At 38.6% G+C, this 27298-nt stretch overlaps 1 protein-coding gene across 10 annotated transcripts in view; it reads left to right on the top strand.

Annotated features, from left to right (window-relative positions):
* Window positions 1-943: 943 nt before the first annotated feature.
* Window positions 944-27298, top strand: part of NBEA (neurobeachin) — a 456358-nt gene continuing 430003 nt past the window's right edge. For 3 of the 10 annotated variants that reach the window (XM_064716185.1, XM_064716109.1, XM_064716139.1), the window contains exon 1: window positions 945-1465. In XM_064716185.1, coding sequence (XP_064572255.1) covers window positions 1184-1465 — 282 coding nt within the window. In that variant the 5' untranslated portion in view covers window positions 945-1183. Of the gene's footprint in view, window positions 1466-27298 lie in introns of all 10 variants that reach the window. The other 7 variants (XM_064716119.1, XM_064716156.1, XM_064716091.1 and 4 more) reach the window with 3 other exon arrangements.

Genomic DNA, 27298 nt, shown 5'->3' with positions numbered 1-27298 from the left:
AATCTAGGAGGATGTACTGATCCAGTTCTGCTGATTCATCGTGTTTTTACAGTTTATTACCTAGAGCTGGATATAAGGAGGACTGGCAATCCAGCCAAAACCCCAAGTTTGGGGCTACAGAAGAGTCAGGGTGAATGGTATTCTATGACTAAGGGGGCAAGCTTTGTTGCAAAATCCAACTTTGTGATGAACATCAATATAAAGCCAAGAACATCTTTTTTAACAGGTATGGATTAACTCCAACACGCATAGAGCAAATATATACAACTTTATTCAATGCATACAACAATTAAAATAATTTGAGTATCCTCAAAGCATTGGAGGATTTCTCTACTATTTCTCTAGTACTGGAGAGACTTGACAAAAACGCCAATTGCCATGAGCATCATTGCAATCAAGGGGCATGGGAAAGCTGATGTTGACTGGACATCATTGTACCTGGCACCACCACCAAGCAAGAGCAGTGCCCGAGGGTCGGGGGCAGCGCAGGGCGCTGAGTGGCGGGGCCTGGGGGCGGCGAGGGCGCGGCACCTCCCGTCACGGCAGCGCCGGCGCCGCCCGCCCCTCCTGCAGGGGGCGCCCTGGGGCGGCGGGGCGCGGCCGGGCGGGCGCACGGGGACTCCACCCTGTCCCTTCGGGCGGCCCTGCGAGACCTCCCCAAGCGGAGGGCGGCGGCCCGCGGCGGCCGGGGTGACGCGACGACGCGGCGGCCCCGCGCACCTGCTCACCTGTGCCCCGGCCGGCTGGGGGGGCCCGGCCCGGCCACTCCCCCGACGGGCTCGGCGCAGGCGCCCTGGCGGCTACCGCAGGCAGGGGGCGGCAACATGGCGGCGTGAGCGGCGGCGGGTTCGGCTCCACAACAACAGCGGCAGCGGCATCGCTCGCGCCGCCGCACGCCCCGCGCGCCGCTCGCCCCCGCCGGGCCGCACCGCGCTCGGCGCCGCCCGCGCCCCCGGCCCCGCGGCAGGGAGGCGGCCCCGGCCGGGCGGTCCTCGGCTAACGGGGCATCGGCGCCCATAATAATCCCTCATTATAGCGGAGCGGGGGAGCGGCTCCTGGGACGGTGCCGGCGCCTCGGGCCGGCTCCCTGCGGCCCCGCCGGGTGCGACTGCGGTGGATGCGCGGCTCGGCCCGGCCGGGCGGGGAGGCGGCGGCGGCAGGTGCCGGTAACGGCGGGGGGTAAATGGCGAGCGAGAAGCCGGTGTCGGGGCCGGACCCGCAGCCCGCGGGACTTATCTCCGTCGGGGCCGGCGGTGGAGGCGGCGGCGGAGGCGGCGGCAGCAGCAGCGTCGCGGTGATGGGGGAGCTGAGGGCGTCGGGCTCCGGGTCCGTGGTGCTCCCCGCAGGGATGATTAACCCGTCGGTGCCGATCCGCAATATCCGGATGAAATTCGCCGTCCTCATCGGACTCATCCAGGTTGGGGAGGTCAGCAACCGGGACATCGTGGAGACGGTGCTGAACCTGGTAAGCGGCCGGGCACCCCGCCCCGGTGACGCCCCGGCGGGCACCGGCCCGCGCAGCCCACCTCCTGCCGGGGCTGCCCCTGCGCCCCTCCGCCCCTGTGCCGCCGGCAGGGACCGCAGCCTCCCAGCCCCCGTGTCCCTCCTACACGTACGGCCCTTCTCCAGCCATCCTTCCTTCCCAAACTCCTCGTTAATCCCGCGACCTGCTCATCTCCTCGTCCGTCGTGCGTGTGACAGAAGCCCCCTCAGCGCTCCCTAAACTCCAGGCAGGACCCTACCTAGAACAGACAGGCCACTCTTCCCCTTCCCAGTGCCTCGTCCCTGCCGCCTCCTGCAGAAGTGTAGTGTGTGCAATTTACAGCGAGAAAAATAAGGAGATTAAGTAATTTGCAATTTCGTGTTATGGACGCTGCCCTTTAACCTAGTAGTTTCCTCTTGAGACGAAGAGTGACATGAATATAGTATCTGGTTTTAATTGAAAAACATTAAAAACCCCAGCCTGAGCTGGTGTCGTTTTTGGTGGCTGAAACATGTGAAGGGTTTAACCCTGTTAGATCAGAGCTAGTTGAGCAATTCACGTGGAGGAAGGGGGAGAAGGGAGATTTTTGCAGGGATTTAATACGCTTTAATATTTGTAATAAAGAGTTAGTTGTATTGCAGTATTGTATTGCGTTGCCCAAGTCTTAATAACCTGCTCTGTTTCCAAGCCACATTCTTGTCTGCAAAAGTAAGTGTTGTTGCTACTTTGGTCCAAGGTCTGTGCATTGCAAAATACTATTGTACAGAGGTAAATAGCTGAAACAAGGAGAAAATGCTAAAATGTAGCTCCTTAGTCAGCTGCTCACTTCATGGAGTGAAAGAGTTACTGCAGGACTGTATGACTTAATGTTTTTGCGCTACCTACACCAAAGCCTGAGGAACCTACAGAAGCCAAGCGAGTGCATCTAAAAATGAATCACTTTCAATTATGTGCAATTTGGTGCTGTTCCTGAATGCAAGATTTGCTGCAGCAAAGCTTTTGAAGCAGTTCAGTCAATGAAATACCCTCAAATTTTGCACATAAAATAGGATAGAAAAATGATTGCTTGAAACTGAATGGTAATTAATTGAAACTGCCTTTGTTTCAAATGAGTTTAATGCTCCTAATCTCCAGTCATTTTATACAAAGTCATGTAAAGAATATATTTTGTTTCAAACACATTAGAAAGGTGTATTCTTCTGTCTGACAGTTATTTGCATTTGACCTAGCACAGACTGAATGGAAAAGCTGCAGCATGCAGGGAAGGACGTAATTTGGTCAAATCATTTTAATATTAAGGCAAATCTGAACACACAGGGTTAAAACTGGTAGTTTTGTGAATATGTCAAAACAGTGATCTGGTATATTTCCCATTCATCTCTACAAGCTGTTTGACAGCTTGAAATGTGACTTGTAATTTTTATTTTTGTTCTTTGTATGTGTGGTACAAGTATGGTACAAGTCATCATAACTTCATTGGTTTACTACCCATTTCTTTAAATGTAGCACTCAAAATAAGTTAATGACATGCAGTTATTTTAGTACTGGCTTTGTGCAGATCATGACAAAGATGTTTAATCCTTTTCTAGTTTTCTTTCTTCTTTCATTCTTACTGATATTTAAGCTCATTTTAATTCTGGCTATTAGTGCACCAGCAACTGGATTAACATTGCCTTAAGGTTAAGAGTATGGTTTGGTATCTATGTGGAGGATATCCATTGCTTGCATGTAAGATAGACCTACTAATCAGTTCCTGTTGCTGAAAACAGTGTTTATATTTTAAAATAAACACAAGAGTGTTTAACAGTTTCTCAGCCCTGGGAGATGTATATGAATGTGAAACTGCTTGTGAGTCTGCTGCAGCAGCGTTGCATCCTGGATCAGTCATTACTTAACAGATGGACTCTAATATACAACAGTCACTATTCCCAAAGCAGAGAGAGGCTGTATTGTGTCTATAATTTTTTTCCTTAGGGCAGTAAATGCTTCAAAATTAGGTTTTTCTATTTTAAACTTAATTTACTCACATGTGAAACAAGCAGTGAATATGGCAGATATAAAGTAAAACTGATGGCATATTCCTAAACTACTAAACATCATCTCATTCTGTATTAAGGATTTTAGTAGTGACTTAAAATAAGGTGCATTTTTCTGTTTTAGAAGCATTCTTCAGTGGGTAGCTGGGGGTAGAGAGAACTATTTGATTCGGTAGTTTTGTTGTTTTGGTTTTTTTCAGTCTTTACCTGTACTACTCCTGAATGACTTTTGATGCAGGTATGATAATGAGTGAACAGTGATCTTGTTTTGATACATCAGTTGATATGTTAAGTCGTTCAGAGAAATGTAACTTACATTATGCCATATTGGGTTGCTATAAGCCATTTGGTTATAGCTTTTTAGTGTAATAATTTTGCATAGCTGAGATGTTTTATTATCAGAGAGAATCAGAAGCTAAAGATGGAGATGCCTTTTAAATTTTCTTATCAGAGTTTATTGCTGTCTTTTGTGTAAAGCTTAAATAAATCTGTTTACTCTTCTTGCATCTGCATGGAAGCAGCAGTAAAGGTCCGCGACAAAACTTTTTTCTGGTGTGCCCTTGTCATGGAGGTCGTCACCCTTCTTTCTTGTGAAGCTGGGCTTTTAGGGTTTCTCTTGATGAGTTTTTACCTTTGCATGTTTGTTTTGGTGGCCCACACTGTAATCTCTAGTGCTGGATTTTGGATTTAACTCATGTAGTACCTTGTGATACTGATGGACGTAGTGGTTTATTGTATCTATGAGGTGAGGAAGTGTATTTTTTATAGTGTAGAAAATATTTGTGGTCCAGTATATTGTTGTATTTTCAGCTTTGCCAAATCTTAAGTGTCAGATCAGACAGTAGTTTGTTCTTGAGCATTCCTCCATGTTTGTGAGATTAGTTGTTTCTCTTAATGCTTTTCTTAGTGTTTCCTCAGAACATGCTGTGTTCAAAGTTCTGTTAAACTGGTCAACTTGTTCAGTAGAGTGTCACTTTGTAGAATATCTAGTATTGCATGTGTTATTTTTGGTTGTTTAACATTATTGTGAAAGACAGTGGAGAGAGGGTTCAGCCCTTTATATGCCAGTGCCTACGAAGGACTCAGGTGTCCTTAGAAAGACCTGATGCTGTTAGTACTGTGAAGGTCAGAAGATCTTAAGAATCTAGGAGCTGAAAGGGTTTTTAGAATGATTTTATATAATATTGAATTATTTTTTACATTTCTGGAAGTAGGAGGGAATGTCTCATTGTATCACATGCATTCTTCTGTGATGGTGCTGATTTTGGTTTTGGTCCATGGGTTTAGTATGAATTCCCAGGCTGAGCATGCTCTCTCTGAGATGTGTGTTCACTGACCCTTGTGTACTGCAAAGCACCAAACTAGAAAGGGCTTTCCATAAAAAATGTGTAATCCTCTAATTCCTCTAAGGGATTTCTCTTTGGGGATATTTTGATACCAGTTCTGTGCTCCTGTTGTTGAGGAGGCCCCTTTGAACAGCTCTGTTAGTTTTCTTAGGGTGCTCTCAAGGATGTTGTTATTGCATGGGAGATGTTCACATTGCTGTTAGACTGATGTTTAAAACAAAATTCTGTACCATGTGCTCCAGAAAATATGATGTTAAAGTGGAAGTGGGTCAGTCTGTCTACCTATTCTTGTACTTTGTCTACTTTTTTTTTCCTTATTTCCTACAACAAAGTTTCCACATATGGCTTTAATTAGTTTTCTTTAATATACCTTTATTGGTCTTCTATTATTTTACTGACTTGCTTTCTCAATTCTCTGCTTTTCCAGTGTTTTCGTGGTCTTGGAAATTTTTTCTTCAGTGTACAATTTGAACTGACTCTTGTTTGGCCATCTTTGATCAAACGTAACTATATGATTTGCATTGTTCCTTAGCTTTTAGGAACCTTTCTCTGTTCCAGTTTGAATTTCCTAGCATCTGTGATTTTGGGTTTTGTAGTGCTGATTGTATGGCAGTACACAGTAAGCAAGGTGAACAGGAAGCTGAGTGATACTAAAAAGTTGTGACTGGTGCTGAAGCAAGCTGCTCATTTTGCCTGTGCATCTTGAACAGATGATGTGATGCAGATGTGAACAGATTTCATTCTGATACAGGTGTAGCTGACCAGGGTTCTCCTTGTGCAATCTGCAAAGCTTTTATATGGGTTTTGTCAGGCTAGAGAGTACTTGTAAGAAGTAGGTCAAACACCAGGCTTAGTTCAAAAAGTCTTTTTCTGTTCTTGTTGACTGCAGCCCACACTTCTGCCTAGCTCTTCTCGTTTTCTTGGCTGTTCCATCCTACTTCAGTGTTAGTCACCCATCACAAGAGGTAAGCCGTTTTTCAGTGCTCTGTCACATTGTGTACTCGTAGGAGTGGCATTTGCAGTTTCAGAGCAAATGGGTTGAATTATGTGAGAGATCCTTCTCTTCCTGCAGGCTTTCTGTAGTAGTAGCCATAAGGAAAAATATAAAGGGAGGCCTGTGTCAGAGATGTTTTGGGGTTTTTTTTTTCCCTTTGATACTTTTCTTCAGAGATTGGTTAAGGGTTTTCTTATGCTGTAGCTGGCTTTGGTATCTGAGTTCTTTGAATCCATTTATAGTTTTGGTTGCTGCACTGTCCCATGGCACAGTTCTGCTTACAGGTGGGGAGGAAGAAACACTTTTGTTCATTGGACAGTGTTGTAGTCTGAGAAAGTGTGGGCCTCCTGAGCTGTAGCCTCTGTCATATGACTTGGTTTTTTTTTTTTTTTTCTGGAACTAGCTTTGCAGGCTGGAGAATCTTATTCCATTTCTTGGTGTAAACTTTCTCATTTTGAGTGTAATTCTCTGCTGATAGATGGTACTAATAAAAAAGGTGAAGTTTAGGGAAATTTCAAAGTTGGGATTTTTTTGGGGCTTTTGTTTATGTGCTTTTTGTGTGAATTTTGGTTTAGGTAATACTTAACTGAAGGTGGCAGTCCTTGTCCAAGTTGCTGTCTGTCCCACTGGCCTCTTGGTATCCTGCTCATCTATCCAACTAATCTCTGTTTGAGCATTGCTGTACAAGCTACCAGAGCTGTATGAAAAGAGAGTATCTATTGTGAGAGTTGTCATAACATTCCATGGGCAGCTACTTGAGAGTACCGTAGCTCTTGTCATTATTTAATGCTTCTGTGAAAAACTTAGTTTTGATTACAGAAAATCTTTGAATGACTGAATGCTCATTTAATTATTTTATTATAACTGATTTTTGGGGGCTTTTTTATCTCATCTTTGACAGTAGGTGTTTATGGCTGAAAATTTTTTTCAATTCTTCTGTCAGTCATAAAGCACTAATGGTATCTCAGCAGGTGGCTTGGAATCTGCTGTAGTTCTTGTATGATGGGTTGATATATTTCTATAGGTGATAACTTTTAAAAATCTGTCATGTTGGCATGTAACTGAATGTTCCTTAATGCTTAACTCTGAATAGCTATTTTCTTCTTAGCTTTACACCTTGATTTTACTTCTCACTTGTCTTTACAGGATTCAATTAATGGATAAGGGAGGTGAATACCTAGAGACTTTATTTTTGTCACACTGAAATAATAAAGTTGTGAGACTTGTATTGAAAAAACACCTGCAATCCTTGGCCTTTCCCCCTTCTCCCTCCTGAGACCCTACCTGTGTTTTATCCCTTTGCACCAAGCAAAGGGTTAGCACCTTTCTCTATCAAGATGCTATTTTTATGAAATTGTGACCTGATTCCCCATTTAAGCCATGTGTTTTACAAGACTAAGCATTTAGCTGGGTATTCAGTTATACACTGGTCATTCTCTCTGCCCTCCATATTTTCCCCTGTCCCTGCTTTCAGATGAGCACTCCAAGGAGTAGAAGTTGGGGCTGTGGCAAGGCTGAGGTCTAAGAGACTGTGGTGCAGTTTTTTCTTTCATGTTAGTGCTTTTCAGTGTGTTCACTCATATGTCTCAAATATATGAAACACTTTCTATATTGCATCTTTAAGAAAACCAACAAAAACCTAACACCCAAAACCTGCATAATCATCTCTGAATTCCTTTCAAAGTGTTTGTTCCCCTTCTGCACTGTATTGAGTTTAGTCAGAGTGGAATGAAATCTGTGATTGGGTTAGTAGCAAAACGGAATATTTTCTGCTAAATGCTGTGTACAGTATTAACAGAATGTTAACTTAATAAGCTATCTAAGCTATTTTAAATCAGCCTCTTAGTCTTACCTGTTTATTATTTGGTTCTGCACTTTTTCCATTTTGTATTTTGGCCTGTCTCAGTAAATCTATTTCAGATTAATTTGTGTTGCTCTTCCATTAGTGTACAGTGTTTTATTGTCCTTTACACAGAACAGCATCAGCTTCCTCATTATATATTCAATGTGCCTGGTGGCCAGAGGGTCACTCTACTAGTGTCTGTGTATGTTGATGAAGTTCCATTTATTTTTTTGTGAAATTTGATCATTCATTACTATTTCTTTTTATAGAAACACCCCATTGTGGAGCTTTACTAATTCTTGCATAGACAGAATCTTTAAGCTTTCTTTACTTCTGAATCAAATTTAGAACTTGCTTTTATAATCAGAGGCAGCAGATCCCTTGAAGCATCAGTTTTGAATTTGATGACCTACCCTCACATCTGTCTTGCAAGAGTTTGGTGTAGATGTCCTGCAATGATATGATACATGATCATTAGCATAAAGATAATTAAAATTTTTAAAAATATTTTACTTGTGGGGAGTCTCATTCTTTCCTTTGCGATAGCAACATCCACTTCAACTATAGGATTAATAGGGATTTCAGCTATTTGAACTATAATTTCATAAATTCAGTTTAAGAAGATTGTTAATGACATTAATATCTAAGAGGAAGATTATTTATTATTTCCAGTAGAGAAGCACCTCGACTTCTGATCAGCCTACTGATTGCTAAAATTGCATTCCAGTAATTTTTACAATTTAGCATTTTTTTTGTACTTTTGACATAGATGGAAAATAATAACCTTTGGTAAATAAGGCTAAGTAGTTTTGGTGTTACTGAGGTTTAGACCAGCAATGTCAATTCATTTATTTTAATGCAACCCTATAATATGACTACCCTGCTTTGGTTTAAAATTGGGTTGCATCACTGAAATTGTTCCAATCTGACAATTCACTGAAAGCTTGTATAAATGCGAGTGTTGGTAATGCTGTTCCACAGCTTACAAATGCTTGGCATCTGTCTTTGCAAAATGAGGTTTCATTCACTGCCCTTTTGTTTAACAGTTGGAAGCCTTCCTTAACTATGCGGAATAAGTATTAAGTTTTGGAATTAGCTGGAAGTGAGATATGGCAAAATATTCACTTAGGAGTGAAGTTGTTATTCATATCATGCTTTTTGTTACCTCATGGCTTTTGTAGTACTGGGACAGCGTAGACAGAAGAATGGAAATAATCATTCTTTGAGCAGATTCTTCTAAACCAATGAGGCATTGCAATCAGTTTTATGTGATCTCACTTCTTTTTTTGCTTTATAAGTCTTCATATCCTATGACAAATACTAAATTATGCAAAGTTTTCCAACTTTTATTGAATTTTGATTACCTGCTTTAAGAGCCACTATAGCAGGTTTGTCTTTTTTTAAATTTTGTTTCATAAAAAGAAAATAGTTTGAATATAAATGCAAATATGAGTTTGAAAGCCTGTCTTTTGATTGAGAAAGGATCCCATAGAAACCTGTTGCAACAGATTCCTACTACAAACTTGAAGAAAAAATAAAACATGCTTTCATTAAATATAGAATAGTAGCCATGTTCAAGATAGTAATGACCCAGCTGAAGCCAAGCTGTTTTGTATTGCTCATGCCTGACCAGTCAGTTTACCCTTAATCTTAAACAATATGTAGTGTGACATACTGCATTAAAAAAAATAAAATCTTGATTTAATTGGGAGCAAAAGATCTCCCTATGTCACTGTTAATGTTAAAAACGTTTTTTATAGCTGGAAGAACAGGAAAGCTGTCTGCCCCTTCCAATAAGACAAACACATCAAAATGGAGCTACAGAGGTATGTCTGCTCCAGTTGTATCGCATACTCATAATGGGAGCAAACATGTTTAATTGCAAGAATTGGAATGTTGAGAGAATGGGTAAAGAGGTTTTGCCTGAAAAGAGAAGAAAGCCTATTTTATAGGGAAAAAAACCAGCTTCATCCCTCTTCAAATCATGATTTTTATGTCAATAATGAAACTTAATGAAGGGCCCTCTGAAAGCTGTATTTTTGGGTATGTTAAGAAGAAAGGAAGAAGGTAAAGAACCTAAGTGTTGTGTTACACTTTCAAGGTTGTTGGCTTTTGCCATTTTCTTGTGAGTTTGAGAGCTCCAATAAAAGCTCAGCGCCCCCTCTTTTCCTTCTGTTGTTTCAGTGAAATAAATTATCTGTTTTTGTAAATGGCAAGGTGTGTGCAGTATTTATGAGTCATATCTGTGACTGATGGCTTCTTGGCTGTTAATATTAATCTCTGGAATAGCTGAAACTGATGGAAATGTTGGTGTAAGGCTGCACTGGATTGGTTAAGGTGCTCCAAGCAATATGCTCATGATAAAGGAGTTGTTTGATTCTTATGTTTCCCTTCAAGAGACTTGTGGAGCCCTTGCCCCATATTTTAGTCTCTGGGGTTCTGAAAATCTTTGCTGCTGCTGGTTCTGTATGTTCAACTATGGCATACATATCTTCAAAGAACCTGCAGAAGTCCATCTTTTGTTTGTTTTGTTTTACATAGCTTATTAAGTGATTTGAAAGACTTTCTTATTAACTCTGTTTCTTATGGAAATGTTGCAGTCCCCATTGCATCATTGAATACCTTAGAGAGCACTTTGTGAATGCAGAAGTAAACTTACAAGAGGACCCTGTTAGTGTTGAGTCTGCTGTCCAAGGGTGAAGTGAATTCCATCCATCAGAAGCGAAACTGTATCTTGGTATCCTGGGCTCATACCACTGAGGAGGGTCTGGCTCCCTTGTGTCTACTCTCTGCCCACCCTATCCCCCCCTAAAAATATACATTTATAAGATCTCTTCAGACCTTCTCTTCTTAAGGCTAAATAATCCCAGCTCTCTTCAGCCTTCCTTTGTGTGTCAGATGTTCCAATCCCTTAATCATTCACACATTTAAATCTTTATTCTCCTTGTGCAGATAAGAACAAATGGGAGGTGGAGTCTGGGAAGCCTTTTAATTATAGCAGTCCTCTTCCTCATCTCGCAGTATGAGCTGAAATATCTACCACAAATAATCCAATGTACCAGTGCCTAACTCAGCAAAGGAAAATTAGCACCACGTGCAGCCAAGAAAGAAAACAGACCTTGGTGAGCACAGCAGTGAGCGTTTGCTTGTCATCCATGTCTGCTTGCTAATAGATAGTCTTGGATGAAACACAAACCCAAGTCTGTCTGTTGGTTCTGCAAATCAAAGTTACAGTTGTATGTAAGCTTATTTCTTGGATTTCAGAAATATAAAATGTAGGTACATTTAATATTTTGCTGAGAAAGTATAAAGTTAATGGCATAATACTCGGTTAATGAAACTTTATGGCTCTTTACGCATACTATAAATACTCCTTTATTCAAAAAATTAGCATGAACTGAAATTAAACTGGAACTGTTAGCGGTGTTTTCAAATAGGTGCTTCATGTTAGAAGGAAAATTAAAAATACAAAATTCAGTGTAGAGCTAAGGCTGTTGAAATTCTGCATTGGGTTTGTTGAAAATAATAGATTGGTGACTTTATATATAGTCTAAGATTTATATATTAAATATTCAATGGCATTTCACGTGCCTATAACTCTGTTCAACTTAGAAACTGTAATATATGAAACAGAAATGATTGTGTAACAAAATTTTTATAGTTCATGTTCCATGAACAGAAAACCATTTATTCAAAGTAACTTACCATGTTCAGTAATAAACACATTGCAAATAGAACAATGTGTAGGCTTAGTCACTGAGAGCTAGTCAGTCTTTCATAGCTGATACAGTGCAGTATTTGACATTTTAAACATAGTTCTCACTGAATAGGAGCTGATGCATTCTTTAAAATGGATCAGTGAAGTTGATAATTGCAGGTATTTTCTAAAACCCAGAAGCAGGTTATTCCCAGTGCTCACAATTGCGATGATTTCCCTTATTATTAGTCTAAGCGGTTTTTATACTTTCAAGGCCAGGTTGGGTCGTGCTTTGAGAAACCAGGTCTACGGGATGATGTCCCTGCCCATGGTAGGGGAATTGGATTTAGATGATCTTCAAGATCTCTTCAAACCCAATCTGTTCTGTGGTTCTGTGATGATTCTATAACAAGGAAAAATGAACTATAATAAAATAGTTTGTGTTTGTTTGCATTTTTTTCCTTAATAAAATATGATTAAATTCTATTTAAGAATAAATTTGGATATACTCAGTTTCTGTCTCAGTTAAAAAAGTAGTTTTCAAGTCTGTAATCTGTTTTGTCATTTGAAGTTGTAGTTTAAACTTCCACTTTTTCAGAAGCCCAACAGCTCAAACTAATGCAAATACATTTATAATGTATGAAGAGCCTTTACTGTACCTAAGCACAATCAAGAAGAATGGGAAAGGGAGGAAGCAGAAGTATCAGCTGAGTGAGGCTGGTAACTTTTAGGCTGTTGAAGCTGATATATTCCCAGGTGAGTCTTTAAAAAAACCCCAGAAATGTATAAAATTTATCCAAATTATTAGCTGTTTAGATTAAGTTTAGCTATTGAGAAATGATACCATTAAAAGGAAGCTTTATATTAAAAAATAAAAACAGCATGAGATGAAAATCCTGAGTACAACAGGTTATATTTCAGTGTCCGCCTGGATTTGCAGAGACCTTGAAATGACTTGTTACATGATGTTTTATTAATTTTTGAGGTGTCTGAGGGAATTTTCACCATCTGTTAATACCAGAGTCTAAGCCAGCATGTGGGTTTCAAAGTGCTTTGTGTTGAAATTTTTAAGTAAGAAATCCTTCTCTTAAAACTAAATGCAGTTAAGAGGTTTCAGAGTGTAAATAGAGAATACCTGTTATAGTCCAGATTTAAGCTCTTGGATCATTTGTCATAGCTTTGGTTTGTGGTCCTAGCCTGTCATCTGAAGTTAGGATGGTTGCAAGTACTTGTAGTGGACTTTTCCTCATGCAGGATTTAGGACATAACTGTCTTTTCAACTTGCTTTAAGTTAGCAGAGCTCTGTTTTAGCCAGAAGTTACTTCACTCTGCAAAAAAAAGCAGCACATATATTGTATTTTAGTCTGGCCAAGATCAATCCTAAATGCATCTTGTACCAAAAATCTGGTATTACCCAGAAGTGCAGAAGAAACAGTAAAAGTCTTGAAGTGTCATTGCAATCTAAATACTTTCTGGAGGTCAGAAGTATCTTGGCAACACCTTGTGTAAATTATTACTTCAAAATTCCTCTCTCATATGCTCCTTGGGGAGTTATAGTAGATTTTAGGCCTTCCTTAGTAAGAAGATGATAAAGCAACATTTTTAAGGGTGAGCATTGGGTTGTTTTTGCTTAAGCAGTACATCTGAAATGGCCATGTATGTTTGTTGCATTACTTTTTGAACAATCGCAGGTTTAAAAATTCTCTTATGTATGCATTCTGTGGAGCATGAATTGTTGAGGAGACCACGTATTTTGTAGTACAAGCAAGACATGGCACAGCTGCAGCTGACAGTACAGCCAAGATGAACTTTGATTTAAAATTCCTTTAAGAAATCCTGAAGATTGCCTGGTAGATAGGGAGACTTGTGGTCTAAAAGCAATCCTAATTTAAATAAAACTCTTTGGCATTTCTATTTATTTAGAAAATGGAAATCCAACTAAATAGTCTATACTTAGTGTAGCAAAATGAGATCTTTAAAACACTATAATGAAAGGCTACTCGAGCATTATTAAAAATTAATACAGCCAAGAGAGTTATTGAGAAAAGGGCCTTTAGAAGTAATTGTTAATGCATTTTGGTACTGCTATATGGTAAGTAGCTTCCAGCTTCATAGTTTGTGTTCTGTTTCTCTTGTAATATTTTTCATTATTTTTCAATGGTCTTTTTCTTCTTGTGTATTTTTAAGTTAAGAATAACCATTCTAGGTCAATAGGTTTGTACTGTGACTGAAAACAAAGATTTGCCTGAAGTCTTTTGTTGTATAAGCATCAAAATAAGGTGTAGAAGAAAAATACTTTAAGTAATAAAACATCTTTGGAAAGTAGAATGTCATATAAAAAAAAAACTGTATTATGGTGCTTCATGAGGATAATGTCTGGGATAATGCTCAGCTTTTGAAGGTGTGGAGGTTGGGGATTGGAGTGGTATAATCCTGGTCTCAGAGGATGTAGTGGGTTTATGTGTCCAGGCTTTGGTAGTGGGGGGGCTGCACGGGTGGTTTCTGTGAGAACCTGCTGGAAGCTTCTCCTGTGTCTGAGAGAGCCAGTGCCAGCCAGCTCCAAGCCAGACCCATCAGCAGTGGTGGCAGTGACTGTGGGGAACACATTTAAAACGAAGTTACTGCAAAGGAATGATTGCAGCTGGAGAGAGGAGTGAGGATATGTGAGGGGAACAGCCCAGTGCACAGCAAGGTCAGTGTGCAGAGAGAGGGAGGAGGTGCCCAGTTGATGGAGCAGAGATTCCTTTGCAGTCTGTTGTGTCGACCACGACGTGGCAGCTGTTCCTGTGCAGCCCATGGAGGTCTGCAAGGGACGCACCTGCAGCCTGTGGAGGACCAGGAAGCAGAGGGTTGCCCAGAGGAGGCAGTGGCCCCATGGAGAGCCTGTGCTGGGGCAGGTTTTCTGGCAGAGCTTGTGGCCTCATGGAGGACCCATGCTGGAGCAATCTATTCCTGAAGGACTGCAGCCCATGGAAGGGACCCATGCTGGAGCAGTTTGTGTAAGAACTGTAGCTTGTGGAAGGGACCCACGTTGGAGAAAATTATGGAGGAACGTGTCCCGTGGGAGGGACACTGTGCTGGAGTGTGGGAGGAGAGCCAGAAGAAAGAAGTGATGGAGACAGTGTGAAACGGACAAATGACAGCCCCTATTCGTTGACTCTCTTCATAATTTAGAGGAAGGAGAGAGAGAATTTGGGAGTGAAGTTGAGCTTGGAAAAAAGGAAGAGGGATGGAGGAAGGGTGTTTTAAAGTTTGATTTTATTTATAATTGTCTTATTAGTAATTTTTAGTGAATAGTTTTCCTTAAGTCATGCCTGTTTTTCCCATGGTAGTAATTGCTGAGTGATCTCTATTCTTGCTTTTATATTGACTCATGAGCCTTTTGTTTGTCCCCCTGTCCAGGCAAGGAGGACAGTGATAGAGTGGCTTGGTGGCCACCAGGTGTAAGGAGATACAGTAAACCTGTAGATTAAATACTTTTATTTGTAGTTGTAAGCAGAATTAGGCTTCTATGCAGGGATTGATAGTTATTAATAGTTACCACTGTTAATTTGTCTGTATTTCAACAAACAGCTGCTTTTCAGCTTTTGAAATGTGGACTTTCCTAGTTGCATTGACATTTGCAGTGGTGAGGTATAATCAGAAAAAGGTGATTGATACATTTGAGTGATGAGTAAGGCTTAGCTATGCCTAGTGGCTGTCCTATGAGGGTTGCCATTTCTGATAGCCCAGTAGAACCTGATAGGTTTGAGAACTGGCAGTGGCACAGGGCTCTTTAGTAAAGACTGGAAAGTCTTGTTTGACAGACATTAATCAGCTTTCTTGTGAAGATTTCATGTCCCTTTTCATGCATGTGAAGCTATTAAAAACTTCTTGGAAGGCAGTGATACCAGTAAACAATTTGTGTTAAATTTTTTTTGTCACTAATTCCACATTGCAGTCCATGTGATATAGATCAAAGTCCTTACATTTGATGCTCTGTAGCTTTTATTTACACATTTTGGGATTATTTCCTTTCTAACTAGCACCCCTTGTTTAACATATCTGCTGGAAATGCAGGCCCAGCTTTCACACAGAAAGCTCAGAACTTGCATCTTGTAGGATTTGTATCCTATAGCTACATTGTGCTTTTAAAGCCCTAGCTGAACAGAAAGAAGACTATATCTGTTCTCATTGTGACAAGTTCATAGTGGGTTTTAGACATGTTTTACCCTGACTTGTAATATTACAATTAAGTGTGTTAAAGAGGAAATTAAATGTTTTCTTTTTCAAGCCTTATCAGACAGCTACTGCTATTTAAAACTGTCTTGTGTAACAGAAAACTGTCATTTATTTATTATGGTGGTAGACTGGTAAGTTACAATTTAAATTTAACAAACAAATGGATGGGAATTTTGTAAGTTTGTCAGTCCTGGATATATTCAAAATGCACCCAACTAATTTAAAGTTAAGCATTACACTGCTATGGCACAATTACTGGACGATTTCTATTTTAAAGAGGAAGGCTGGAAGATGTTGCTTTTTTCATGGAAGAAAAGATCAGGGTCGTGTTTGAATGCCTTCCTCCTTATCACTGTCAAATAGGATTTAGTGTTTTGGTTGACTGCCAGAGTCCAGTATATATGTGTGTGTTCTACCCGGAAACATTTGATTGTCTTTATCTGTATTTGGGAGTTATACCATAGATGCTTACATAAGATTTTCTTTGTGTAGGTGAGATTAACATTGTTTAATTCTGTGTGCTTTTAAAGTTGCACAGCCATTCCTTTCTGCTTGTAAAGGACCAGTTAAGACTTTCACGGATGTCTGGCACGTTTAATTGCAAACCACCATTGAACAGCATACACACACAGTTTAGTTGGATTGTATTTTCTATTTTAAAAATGAAAAAATGGAATGCCTAGTGAGTATCAGTAAATTATAAATGTAAATATAAGTATTTGGAGGCACTTCTTTGGTATGAATGAAGTATTAATGTAGATGTTATTACCCAGTTTTGAATCACAGGATTCTGAAGTCTTAAGAGATAAACTATGAGCATTGGTTAAAATGATTTTTAAAAATAGCCTTGGATCAATTACAGAATGCTAAATCATGCTCACAACTTAAAATAGAAGGCTTCTATTATTGGTGGTCAAAACTGAGCAAGCATGTATTCAGCTGTAGGCACAGGTGGAGGGCATCATGGAACACATGATCTCATTTAATGCCTTCAGGTATTAAACAGCATACGTATTAATACTGGGGTTTTCTTTGGGTTTTGTTCACATATTTAAAATATTTGGATTTAATTTCAAGAATGTGAAGAGGTTGCTTTTTTTTAAAAAATGTGGCATTACTGGATCTCTTGTTCTCAACAAGTGGTTCTTGGTAGGCTGGCACGTTACTTACAGGAGAAGAAAATCTGCTTCTTTGAGAGGAGGGTCTTTACAGTTACAGTCAAAAACTAACTGAAAAAGCTACATATCTGTCCTAAATGAGATAAAACTGGATAAAAAATGGGACATATCTCTTTAGTGAGGCACTGTTGTTCTAGACATTTACTGGCCAGTGATTTCTTTATCATTCTTCACCTAGTTGGACTTAACTTTCTCTAGAATGGAAATTTGAAACAATTGACTTTTTAAGTCCCAGCCCATCTTTACTGTTTAAATAAGATAGCATTTTTAAAATCTTCTTTTGATCTTCAATAGTAATAGTCAGTATAATCCTTATTATAAGTATTTCAAGTGGTGGTTTATAGTTTTGTTTTCAAATTAAGTAAAAATTGAATTGTCATGGAAAACAAGTATTGAAGATGCATTTCAATGACTTTGTGGAATATGGGGGAGATATTATTAGAAAAGGAAACAGAAACCAAGTATCTGATGCAAGCTTTCAGTCTTTTTTTTTTTTTTGTAGGCCCATTCATTTCAGTTTTCATAGCTTCACTATAACACTTTATCAGTAGTTGCAATGACTTTTTTCTCAAAATGCTAATTTTAAATCATTCTTCAAAGTCAATATCATTGCCTATTGAATGAAAGTAAGGCTACCATAGTATTTTATCATAAGTAAACATTACATTTTTCCTGTACTTACATTTTCATGAGCATCAAAGCTGTATCTATTCTAGCAGGATTTGGGGATAATTGTTTGGCAGGATTTTTTTCTTAATGGATTTCAAATGAAAAATATGCAAATATTTCTAACTCTGCTTCCCTTAAAATAAAAACCATACTTTTCAAATAATCTCAGCAATATTGAAAACATTAAGTATTTCTTCTGGCTGGAGTATTTCAGGAAAATATTCTTTCATGAAAATCTTTGATCTGCTTACATTAATTTTACTAAACTACTTGTCATGTAGAACAGTGAAAAATCAGTTTCAGGATTTTAGGCTGATTTTGTTCTTTGTTTTTTGTTTTAATTTCCTTCAAATACATATTAATATATAATACATTAAATACATATGTAATACATAAAGTAATAATGACAAACTAAAGCAACTTCAAAATCACAAATGGAAACATGTGTTGAATGAAACATGAATGAAACAATCTCACTTGACTGGAAATCAGGTAATTATTTTTTAAACTACTTTTAAATTAACATTCTCTGAACCAAAATTTAAAACAAATTATTGGTACAATGGGTTACTAAGATGGTATCAGGAAGTCTCAGCTCTGGTCTGTTGAAGTTTTCTTTTCATATGGCTTTGTGATTGGCCTTTAAGGGAGGAAGAGGATTTGGAGGTGTTGGACAAGAAGCTTGATATGACACAGCAATGTGCTCTTGCAGTCCAGAACAACCATATCCTGGGTTACATTACAAGGAGTGTGGCCAGCAGGTCAAGGGAGGTGATTCTGCCCCTCTACTCTCATGAGACCCCTCCTGAAGTACTAGGGCCTCTACATTAAGGAAGATGGCAACCTGTTGGAGCAAGACCACAGGAGGGACATGAAGATGATCAGGGGGCTGGAGCACCTCTCCTGTGAGGGCAAGCTGAGAGAGCTGGGTTTGTTCAGCCTGGAAAAGAGAAGGCTCCAGGAGGATCTTACTACAACCTTCCTGACACTGAACAGGGCTTACAAAAGAGCTGGAGAGAGACTTCTTATAAAGGCATATAGTGATAGGACAAGGAGCAATGATTTAATTAGATATTATGCAGAAAGTCTTTACTGTGGTGCTGATGAGGTACTGAAACAGGTTGCCCGGAGAACCTGTGGGTGCCACATCACTGAAAGAGTTCCACACCAGGTTGGGTGGACCTTTGAGCAACCTGGTCTAGTGGAAGATGTCCCTGCTTATGGCACACAGAGGTTGAACTTGATAATCTTTTAAGGTATCTTCCAATCCAAACCATTCCATGTTTATATGAGGGCTCTCTGGCAGATGAGCAGTGAGTATTTAATTTGCTAGAGGATATAAATAGAAGCTGCAGTCTGTCCTTCATGTCCCTCTTGAAAATCTGTTTCTCTGGAATCAGTGTTTTGTTGAGGGCTCAAGTGGAACATGCAGTCAGTCTGCTCAAGGTCCTTAGTTAATGATCTCTTTTGCATTTTTCCTAACTCCTTGGTGAGTGAGGTTTAAGTGTAGTTTAAGTATGAAGTGAAGAAGAGGAGTGCTTGTGACCCTGTGTAGCACTCTGTAGGGAAGTGTGTTATTCTTGTTTCAGTCAGTTGAGCCTATTAGCTAGGATTTTTAAATCTGTTGTGTTTCTGAAATACCTGCTCAGTCAGAAGATGGAGGCTCTTCTCTGAGCCTTATATTTCTTGTGAAGTGGAGTTTATGCACTAGGTACCTTTCTTTCCTAAACTTGTTCAAAATCTGGGAAGAGTTGCATGGGTTGCAGATTCAAGCATGAGTTGTGCTCGTGGGTGATAGTTGTCAAGAGATTGAGATGCTTTTTAAGTTGGCTGTGCTGAACCTTTCCAACATGAGCTCTTTCTTGATCTCCTGTGTGCTCTCTTCACAATCCTTCCATGCCAGGATAGTCAGTTCATTACATTTTCAAATAGGTTGTACCTCCATGGGATCTGAACTTCACAGTCAGTAGATTGTTGTCAATCCATTTTTTGTTTCACCTTTTCATAGAGCTGCTGTCTTCACTGGAAGAATTCCTGGCTTTACTGGTAAGTTACTCTTATGCTGGCTTTTTCTCCAGTGAGAATGGAAGATCAGATCATTCATCACAGTGAGGGTCGTGACTGAATTTCTCCCCAGATGAGTTTAATTAATTTCTGTTTTATTCACTGCCTGGCAGAGACATTCATCTATATTCTGGATCTGAGGAAACTACCTTCTTGCTGGGACAAACTAAGGTGTTGAACTTACCACGTGTTTTTAAAGATGCAGCTATATTTGTCTAGAAGATATCAAAATTGTGTTCTGTTGTGTCAAGACTACATAGAAATCCATGAAAATGGATTCTGTTCAAAGTTGTAAAATTTTCCTTATTGGACATCAAAAGGTTGCCACCTGGGGGTTTTTTATCATTTCTATCAAACTGTGTGTATATTCTCTAACAATGCTTTTTTGAGAAAGCAGGTTTACAATAACTTTTTGCATGCATTCTAAAAACACTTCCAGTGAAGTCATATGATACTGCACAAGGGTTGCTATTTCGCTTGCAACAAACTCTTGTTTGTACCTTACAGACTTAAAAATAAATAATTAAGACTTACAAAAAGTTGCTCTTTTGAATATCTTAGTATATGTCAAGTAGGAAAATTCAGGTTTCCTTCAATGAAACTTCCAGCATGACAAGATCCAAGATATTTTGCTGAATTAATTTTTTTTAATCCTACTGAATTAATTTAGTGCTTTGGCTAATGCAGATGAGCTATTGGAAACGCAGTGATATGATAGTATTTGTGGGAAAGTGCTGGATATGTCAGGATCCTACAAGTTTTTGTTGATACTTAGCTATGGCTAGGCTTTCGTTGCTTCTTTGGAACAGTTGTCTTGTTTTTCAGATAACCTCTGTCAGAAAAAGATCCCACGTTAGCTATCAGTGCTGGTACCAGGGATTCAGTGTCCCCATAGTATGCATTTTAGAGGAAGTTACTTGAGATTAATTTTAGCCTAGTCCTGTTAGCAACTATAACATAGTTTATTGTTGAAGATTTGGAGTTACTCAGCTTGACTTTTGTGGCTACTCCTGGAGTGTATCTTTTATTTTATTAATCTAAAATATAATTTGGACATTCCAAGTTAACATTGTGATATGAAGATGAAGGCAGCTTAATAAAAAAAAGGCTGCATGTGGAAGAAAAGGAAAATAGAACATTTATTCTCTCCTTCCCATCAGCAGGTAATGTCCTTCCACTTCCTGGGAGTAGCACGTGTAGCAGCGAGTCTGGAAGGCCAGCATAATTATAACAAAAGTTATAATTATGCTCCTTTCTTGTAGCTTTTATTGCTGAACTGCTGTCATATGGTAGGGAATATCCCTTCAGACAGTTTGGGTCAGCTGTCCTGACTGTGTCCCCTCCCAAGATCTTGCCTTTCCCCAGCCCACTGGTTGTTAGGGTGGTGAGAGGGGACAGTGCTGGAGAGATAACCTTGATGCTGTGCCAGCTCTGCCCAGCAGTAGCCAAAACACTTGTTATCAGCACCTTTGTAGCTACAAATGCAGAGTACAGCACTGTGAGGGCTACTAAGAGAAAAATTAACTTTCTTTCAGCCAGACCCAACACATGAATTTATATCATAGAAGGGTTAATGTTGGAAGACACCACTGGAGGTGAACTCATCCAGTCCCCCAGCTCTGGGAGGGTCCCCTTGATCATCTTACTCAGGATTGTGTCCAGATGGCTTTTGAATACCTCCAAGGAAGGAGAATCCATAGCCTCTCCGTGCAGCCTGTTCCAGTCCTCTGCCACCCTCACATTAAAGAATTTCTTCCTCATGTTTGGGTAGAATGCCATGTCATGGTTTCAGTTTTTTGTCTGTTGCCTCTCATCACACATGTGTAACTTGATGTGCGTGGTGGCCTTCTGCAGTCTTCTTCAGGAAGTTCTGACTGAGACTCCTGTCTGAAGTAAGGTTGTGTTGGTGTGTGTGAGTGTGCTTTGCTATGCATTTAAATCCATGCATTAGAGTCCGCTACAAGAAAATAAATGGTAGGAAATTGCTGCTGCCTTTACCAAATGAAGTTTGTATGTGCTCTGGAAAACTGAATAGCTCAAGTCTGTCAGTACACCTGTTAAATCCTCAACAGAGTGCCTCTTTTCATTGCAGATCTATTTTATTATTTCCAGACTGTGACCATTTCCTTTTGCCTGACAATACTGATTTTTTTTCATTAAAAAATATTGGCTTTGAACTCATTGTTTATGCCAAATTGCACAAAAGACCCATCTAGCCCCCTGCACTATCTGTCAAGGGTGGGTGCATTGGTAAGAGTTACAGAGCAGGGAGAGCTCAGCGAGAGCTTGTAATAGACCTTTTCTATTGCTGCTGTAGACACTAGCAAAACATGGCTCTGAGATGTTTCATTGGTCACCTTTGTACAGACATTGGTAGATGCATTTCTTCTTCCTTCATTTAATTTTTTTTTTTTTGCTGCTTTAGAATATACATAAATGTCTGTTAACCTGTGTAAAATATGTTTAGTATGTTTTTAGTGGGAAGGAATTACAAACGTGCTTGTGTAGCTTTTATTTTACAACCTACCTTCTTCACTTTAATGTGATATACCTTAGCTCTTATGTCTCAGGCGCTATTGATTTTTTGACTGTACCACCCATTATTTAAGGGTCTCTCATTTTCTTTTCCTTAGATGCCTCCTTCTAGCCAAAGAGTCCTGATTTGGTTAGTTCTTCTTGTAGACTACTTCATATATAAACAAAAAAAACAATAGAAATGATAAATTGAAAAATGTTTTACATGCAGCATTTCAGTTTTTAACTGGAGTGAAAAATGTTTTCTAGAATTATACTTTTCAGTCTTAACTACTATTTGGATTATGGGTTTCTCATTCATGAGCTTTTTGGAACAGATTGAAGTCATAATCCCTGAGTTTTAAATCCCTGAGTTTTTAAAACATACTGTTTGGTCCTGTGTGTTGTTATTCCCTCCCCCTGCTTCCTGCTTAAGTGTGTGATACATGGTACAAATCCTTATCTGTTTGGTTACTTTTTCCTTCTCCCTTACTGGGCCTTGCAGCCCTGCTGACAATGGATAGATCCCTTTGTCACAAATGATTGCAATAATGATGTTGGAATCCAGGAGAGAGTATTTTACTAGAACTAAATTTTATGACCGTTCTTTTTTTTTTCCCAGTGGAAAGAGAATACTGCGGAAATTTGCAAAGACCATTACTAAAATTGAATTGGAAGACTTGCACAAGCCTGATGTAGATGACATTGATTGCTTACAGGTAGCTGAGGTTGGTGCTACAGTGACATCCCCAGAATCTAGTAGTGGTGCTACATTAATTCTTTTGGCTGGATTTAGCTACCTGTAACTTTGTTACCATGACATGGTTTATCCGATGTTACTGAACTTCGGTAATTTATCAGAAGTTTTTATTTAAGTGGAATTCTTTTTCTGATGTTTGTGTAGTGATCACTATTAGAAAGTAAGATAAAACTTCTTTCTTGGCCTTGTACAGGGCATAAGGATCTATGTACTCACTTAGCACTTCAAAATAGGCTTATTTTTTTATTCTAAAATGTTAAAATACTTTAAATGTCAGATTGCCTATTCTTTTCTATGACTATGTTATAAAGACGCTTGGAATCACAAAGCTACTATCATGTTGTTTCTTGTTTTTTTTTAAACAACTTCTCAAGATTCTGTTATTTTTTTTTTCATATTCCCTTGCTTCCTGGCAGAAGAACTCAAAAGAAGATTGGCATTTGTTTAAGCTCTAGTATTTCTCATAGCAGCTCCCTTATTTGCAGACTTTTTTTTTTTTTTTTTTTTTTTTTTTTTTGCAAAGTAATTTACTCTGATGGAGGAGAGATATGGCTTTTTTTGGCTGTGGTATGTCAGATTGCCAGGTTTTAATGGTTCAACCTCTAGTGTAGGTAAAATGTGGCCACTTCTCAGTGTCTTTAGTTTGCATGTAGATCTAGTCAGATGATTGTATATGTCTTCACAAGTTTAGCTTCTCCTAATTTGGGGGACTTTTCAATCCTGTTGGTTTAATTGTTTGTAATAGCCTAACCTGCTTCTATGAATCACTGAAAATTTACTGTGTTTTTCACACTTTTAGACTAATCCTGCTACTAAGCAGTGTGTTAACATAGGTATTAACTGATCACTGCTCACAATGATGTCACCAAATAAGATGTATTTAGATTGCACCATGTGACAGAATGGGCAAATGCCATAGTTTTCTATATTTCAGCAAAACCTAAATGAAGCAAAGTAAAAAACAAAACTACCATCCTTTAAAAGAGAAGGTGGTGTCTCTTGTCCTGTGATCAAAGCAGTCTGCTGAAGGGCTGTGGAAAGAGTAATTAAAGATACTGGAGTAGCTCATCTTTTCCTGCAGCTGAGTCATACACCTGTTACCAGCTTGTGAGATGGTGTAGTTTGAAGCATATCAAGCACCACATCATGGATTCTCTACCAGACCTTATACTGATCCTCTGATAGCTTGAAATGTGTCATCAGAGGAAGATAAAATGAAGTTGGAGAGTTAGTGACAATTAGGGAATGTAATAGGTACCACATCTGAGGCTGTCGTTTCTATAGATGCACTTTGTAACCTTTCAAAGAAGGGAAGAGATGGAGGAGGACTCTTGCATAGATGGGAAAGGCCTGAGTCAGAATCTTTCTTTCAGTTGACCTTAGAAAAGCTTGTTTTTCCATTTCCCTTGTCGTAAGAGATTAGTCATTTATTTAGGAACCAAATTAGATCTCTCAAATTGGTGATGCACATATTTTCCTAATCAACTAGTGATTAATTTTCAGTTAATCTGAGGTCCTTTGTTGCATAGTCAACATTGCCGCTCTTCTTGTGGTAGTTAGTGGTACTGACATATTGAAATCAAATCTGGGATTTGAACTCTGTTGTTTTCTTCTTAGAGCTTTATAACAGTTTTGGATTTTTTTAACCCAGACTTTTCTATTATAGTCTTTTTTTGATTGGCTATGCAAATTATACTGGTTTGGTGGAGCAATTTTGTTATACTTGATACAACATATATTTAAATTTCTAACAGAAAATCTATGAATATATATGATTTCAGACTCTGTTTAGAATAAAATCAGTGAAATGTCAAGTTCGTTATTTTGCCTCTTTAGGCATTGTGCATATTTTGCATTTTGCATCTGTCTCCTGGGTACCTGGGTACTCTTCCTTATTACAGGACAGTTGCCTAGTTAAATCAGTGGGTTTATTCTTGCTTTATTTCCTGACCCACATGCAGGTTTTTTTGAGTGGGTGGGCTTCTTCTTGGTTGCTTGTTTCTGTTTTTTTTTTTGTTTTGTTTTTTTTTTTTTTTTTTTTTTAGCTTTGCTTAAATAACAAAGCTTTTATTGCAAAAGAATTCTGTTTTGGCAAAAAGTAATCTTTTCTTATTTTCATAAGATCTCAAGCCTAGAGTTACTAACAGTGATATCCTTCCTTAGAGACTGAAGACTGTATCAACTGGAATTCAGTTTCATTTATTACATTATCCTTAGAAGTCATAGTGCTTTTAAAAAGATTTAAGTAATAATCTGTTCTTGCATCTTTTAAAAAACTGTCATTTGCTATGTGTGAATCTGAGTAATGGCTTTTGAGCAGGAGTAATGGATTTGTAAGGTTAAGTGTTGTCAAAGCTGTAACTTGCAAAGCTTTATAGAATAACTTGTGAGTACCAAAAGCCATAAAAAAATAGGATATGTGATGCATTCTTATGGTAGTTTTATAGGAAAAACCACTGTTTTTAAACAACAAATTTTTAAATCCTTGGCTTTAATTCTTTGTCTGTTGTGCACTGAATACGTAGCCTGCGGCTTGTATTTTGTTCTCTGCTTCAGTGATGTTATAATTGAGCATATCTAAGGAGACTGATGGAGATATTAATTAGGAGTGATTCCTAAAAGAAAGTGTTGAACACTGGAGGGCAACATTACTGTTTGCTGGAAGCAGTCAACCTCTGCACGTAGGAGAAGCTGTGCTCTTACTCAGTGCTCTGTGCTGGCTACCTTTTCTATTTCTTTCCCTGTTTTAGAGTTTTTCACATGTAAGTTAGAATTAATGTGACTGTTAAAGCTGATTGGTAATGTGGCCTTTGCTTTGCTGTTTCCTGCAGTGTAGTGATTTAATGAAATTGAGTACTCAATTTTAGTCAAACTTTAAATTACATACAGAAGTGTAATCTTTTAATTTATCATTTATGTCTGCTCAATAATTGAAAAGTTATTTTCCATTCCATATAAGCTATGGGGTTTTATCATTGATTCAATGAGTATTTTCAAAATGCATATCAAAAGTGTGCAATTTTTTAAAAATTCCTTTACTAGACAGCTGAGATGTGTGTCAAACTGGATTTGGATGACAATTGAGTTTCATTCAAATATATAAAATGGCATTTTAACAAGTTTTAAAAATAGTATTGCTTGTTTTATGAATTTTTACAAATATCTAAGAGTGATATGCTAAACATTTTAGTATTTTGCAACATATTGATTGAAAATTTGAAAAATTATTGAGATCGGTGTTTAAAAGCAACTTCCACATACCAGTAATAACAATTAGATACCCAGGTGCCTCTGAAACAGTGGCTCCGCATCTCCTAAAGATTTTTGGTTTTAATGTGTATATCACTTATAAACTTATTATCTTATAAACTGTTTTTTGGAGCACAGGTTTTGTGGTATTTGCTACTAGTTCAGATAACATATTCTGCTTTCCATTAAATAGGATAAGCCATTATCTTTTTGCCTCCTTTAAAAATATAATGCCTAGCTTGTGTTGTAGCTTCTGTCTGCTTGCTTAATTTGTAAATTCTAGTTCCTGATACAAAAATTTTTTTTGCAAAGATGCTGCCAAATAACATTTTCTTACTGATGTCTCTTTAAGTTTAGCTGTTTCTTCATAGCATATCCAAAATTATCTTTTTCAGGTAGAGAATTTTTTTTTCTTTACCTGAAGTCACTTGGGATGTCTTCTTATTTATGTGTAAATTTGGTCTAAAAGAAAGTTTACATGCACCAGATTTTTACAGCATATCACTATATGTGTAGTTATTTAAATCAGTGAGGGGGTTACAATCAAGTTTTTTGAGCAGGTGTGCATGAGTTACTACTCTGAAATTGCTTTGCAAAAGTTAGGTGTCAAGGTCTTCATCTCCAGCTGACTGCTGAGACAGTTGTCTGACCTTAAGCTTCAGTCTGTCATTAAAGGAGAATGTCATGAGTAATTCAGTTCTGAGATGGATTGATTCATTTTCTGACATAAAACTCTATTGGCAGTGTAAGGTGTATGCTTTTTAGATGTTGCCCATTGAAAGCGCTTTATGGTGTATTGCTAGGGTGAGATTTGCCTTGGCCACATTTAAGGATTGTCAGGAATAATGTACCAAATCCTTCTGTTACGATAAATATTTAAAAGACCCCGATGTTCCTATCTCTTCATAAAAATATTCTAATAACATTGTTATTGAAGGTTTGGGAAAAAGGCATTGTGTGAAGTATGAATGAGCAACTGATGGGTAAAAAAAATAATCTATTTTGGTAGAAGTGGTTAGAAGAGAGGAAAAAGAGAGCAGAGAGGAATAAGGTGACATTTGAGTGACAGTGCAAAGAAAGGATTTGGAATACAGGAGATTCAAGAGGCATCATTTCATCAAAAGGAAAGATTAATATGCTTAGAAACGTGGAAGATATGCAAGAAATTATATAAACCACATGAATAACAAAGAATAAAAATAAAGATAGTCCTAAAATTGAGGAGTAGGAGGAGGAAAGAGGAG

This window comes from Zonotrichia leucophrys, chromosome 1, assembly GCF_028769735.1.
Source record: "Zonotrichia leucophrys gambelii isolate GWCS_2022_RI chromosome 1, RI_Zleu_2.0, whole genome shotgun sequence".
Lineage (NCBI taxonomy): Eukaryota > Metazoa > Chordata > Aves > Passeriformes > Passerellidae > Zonotrichia > Zonotrichia leucophrys.
Note: the sequence above shows the minus strand (reverse complement) of the source record. Positions and strands in the feature narration are given on the sequence as shown.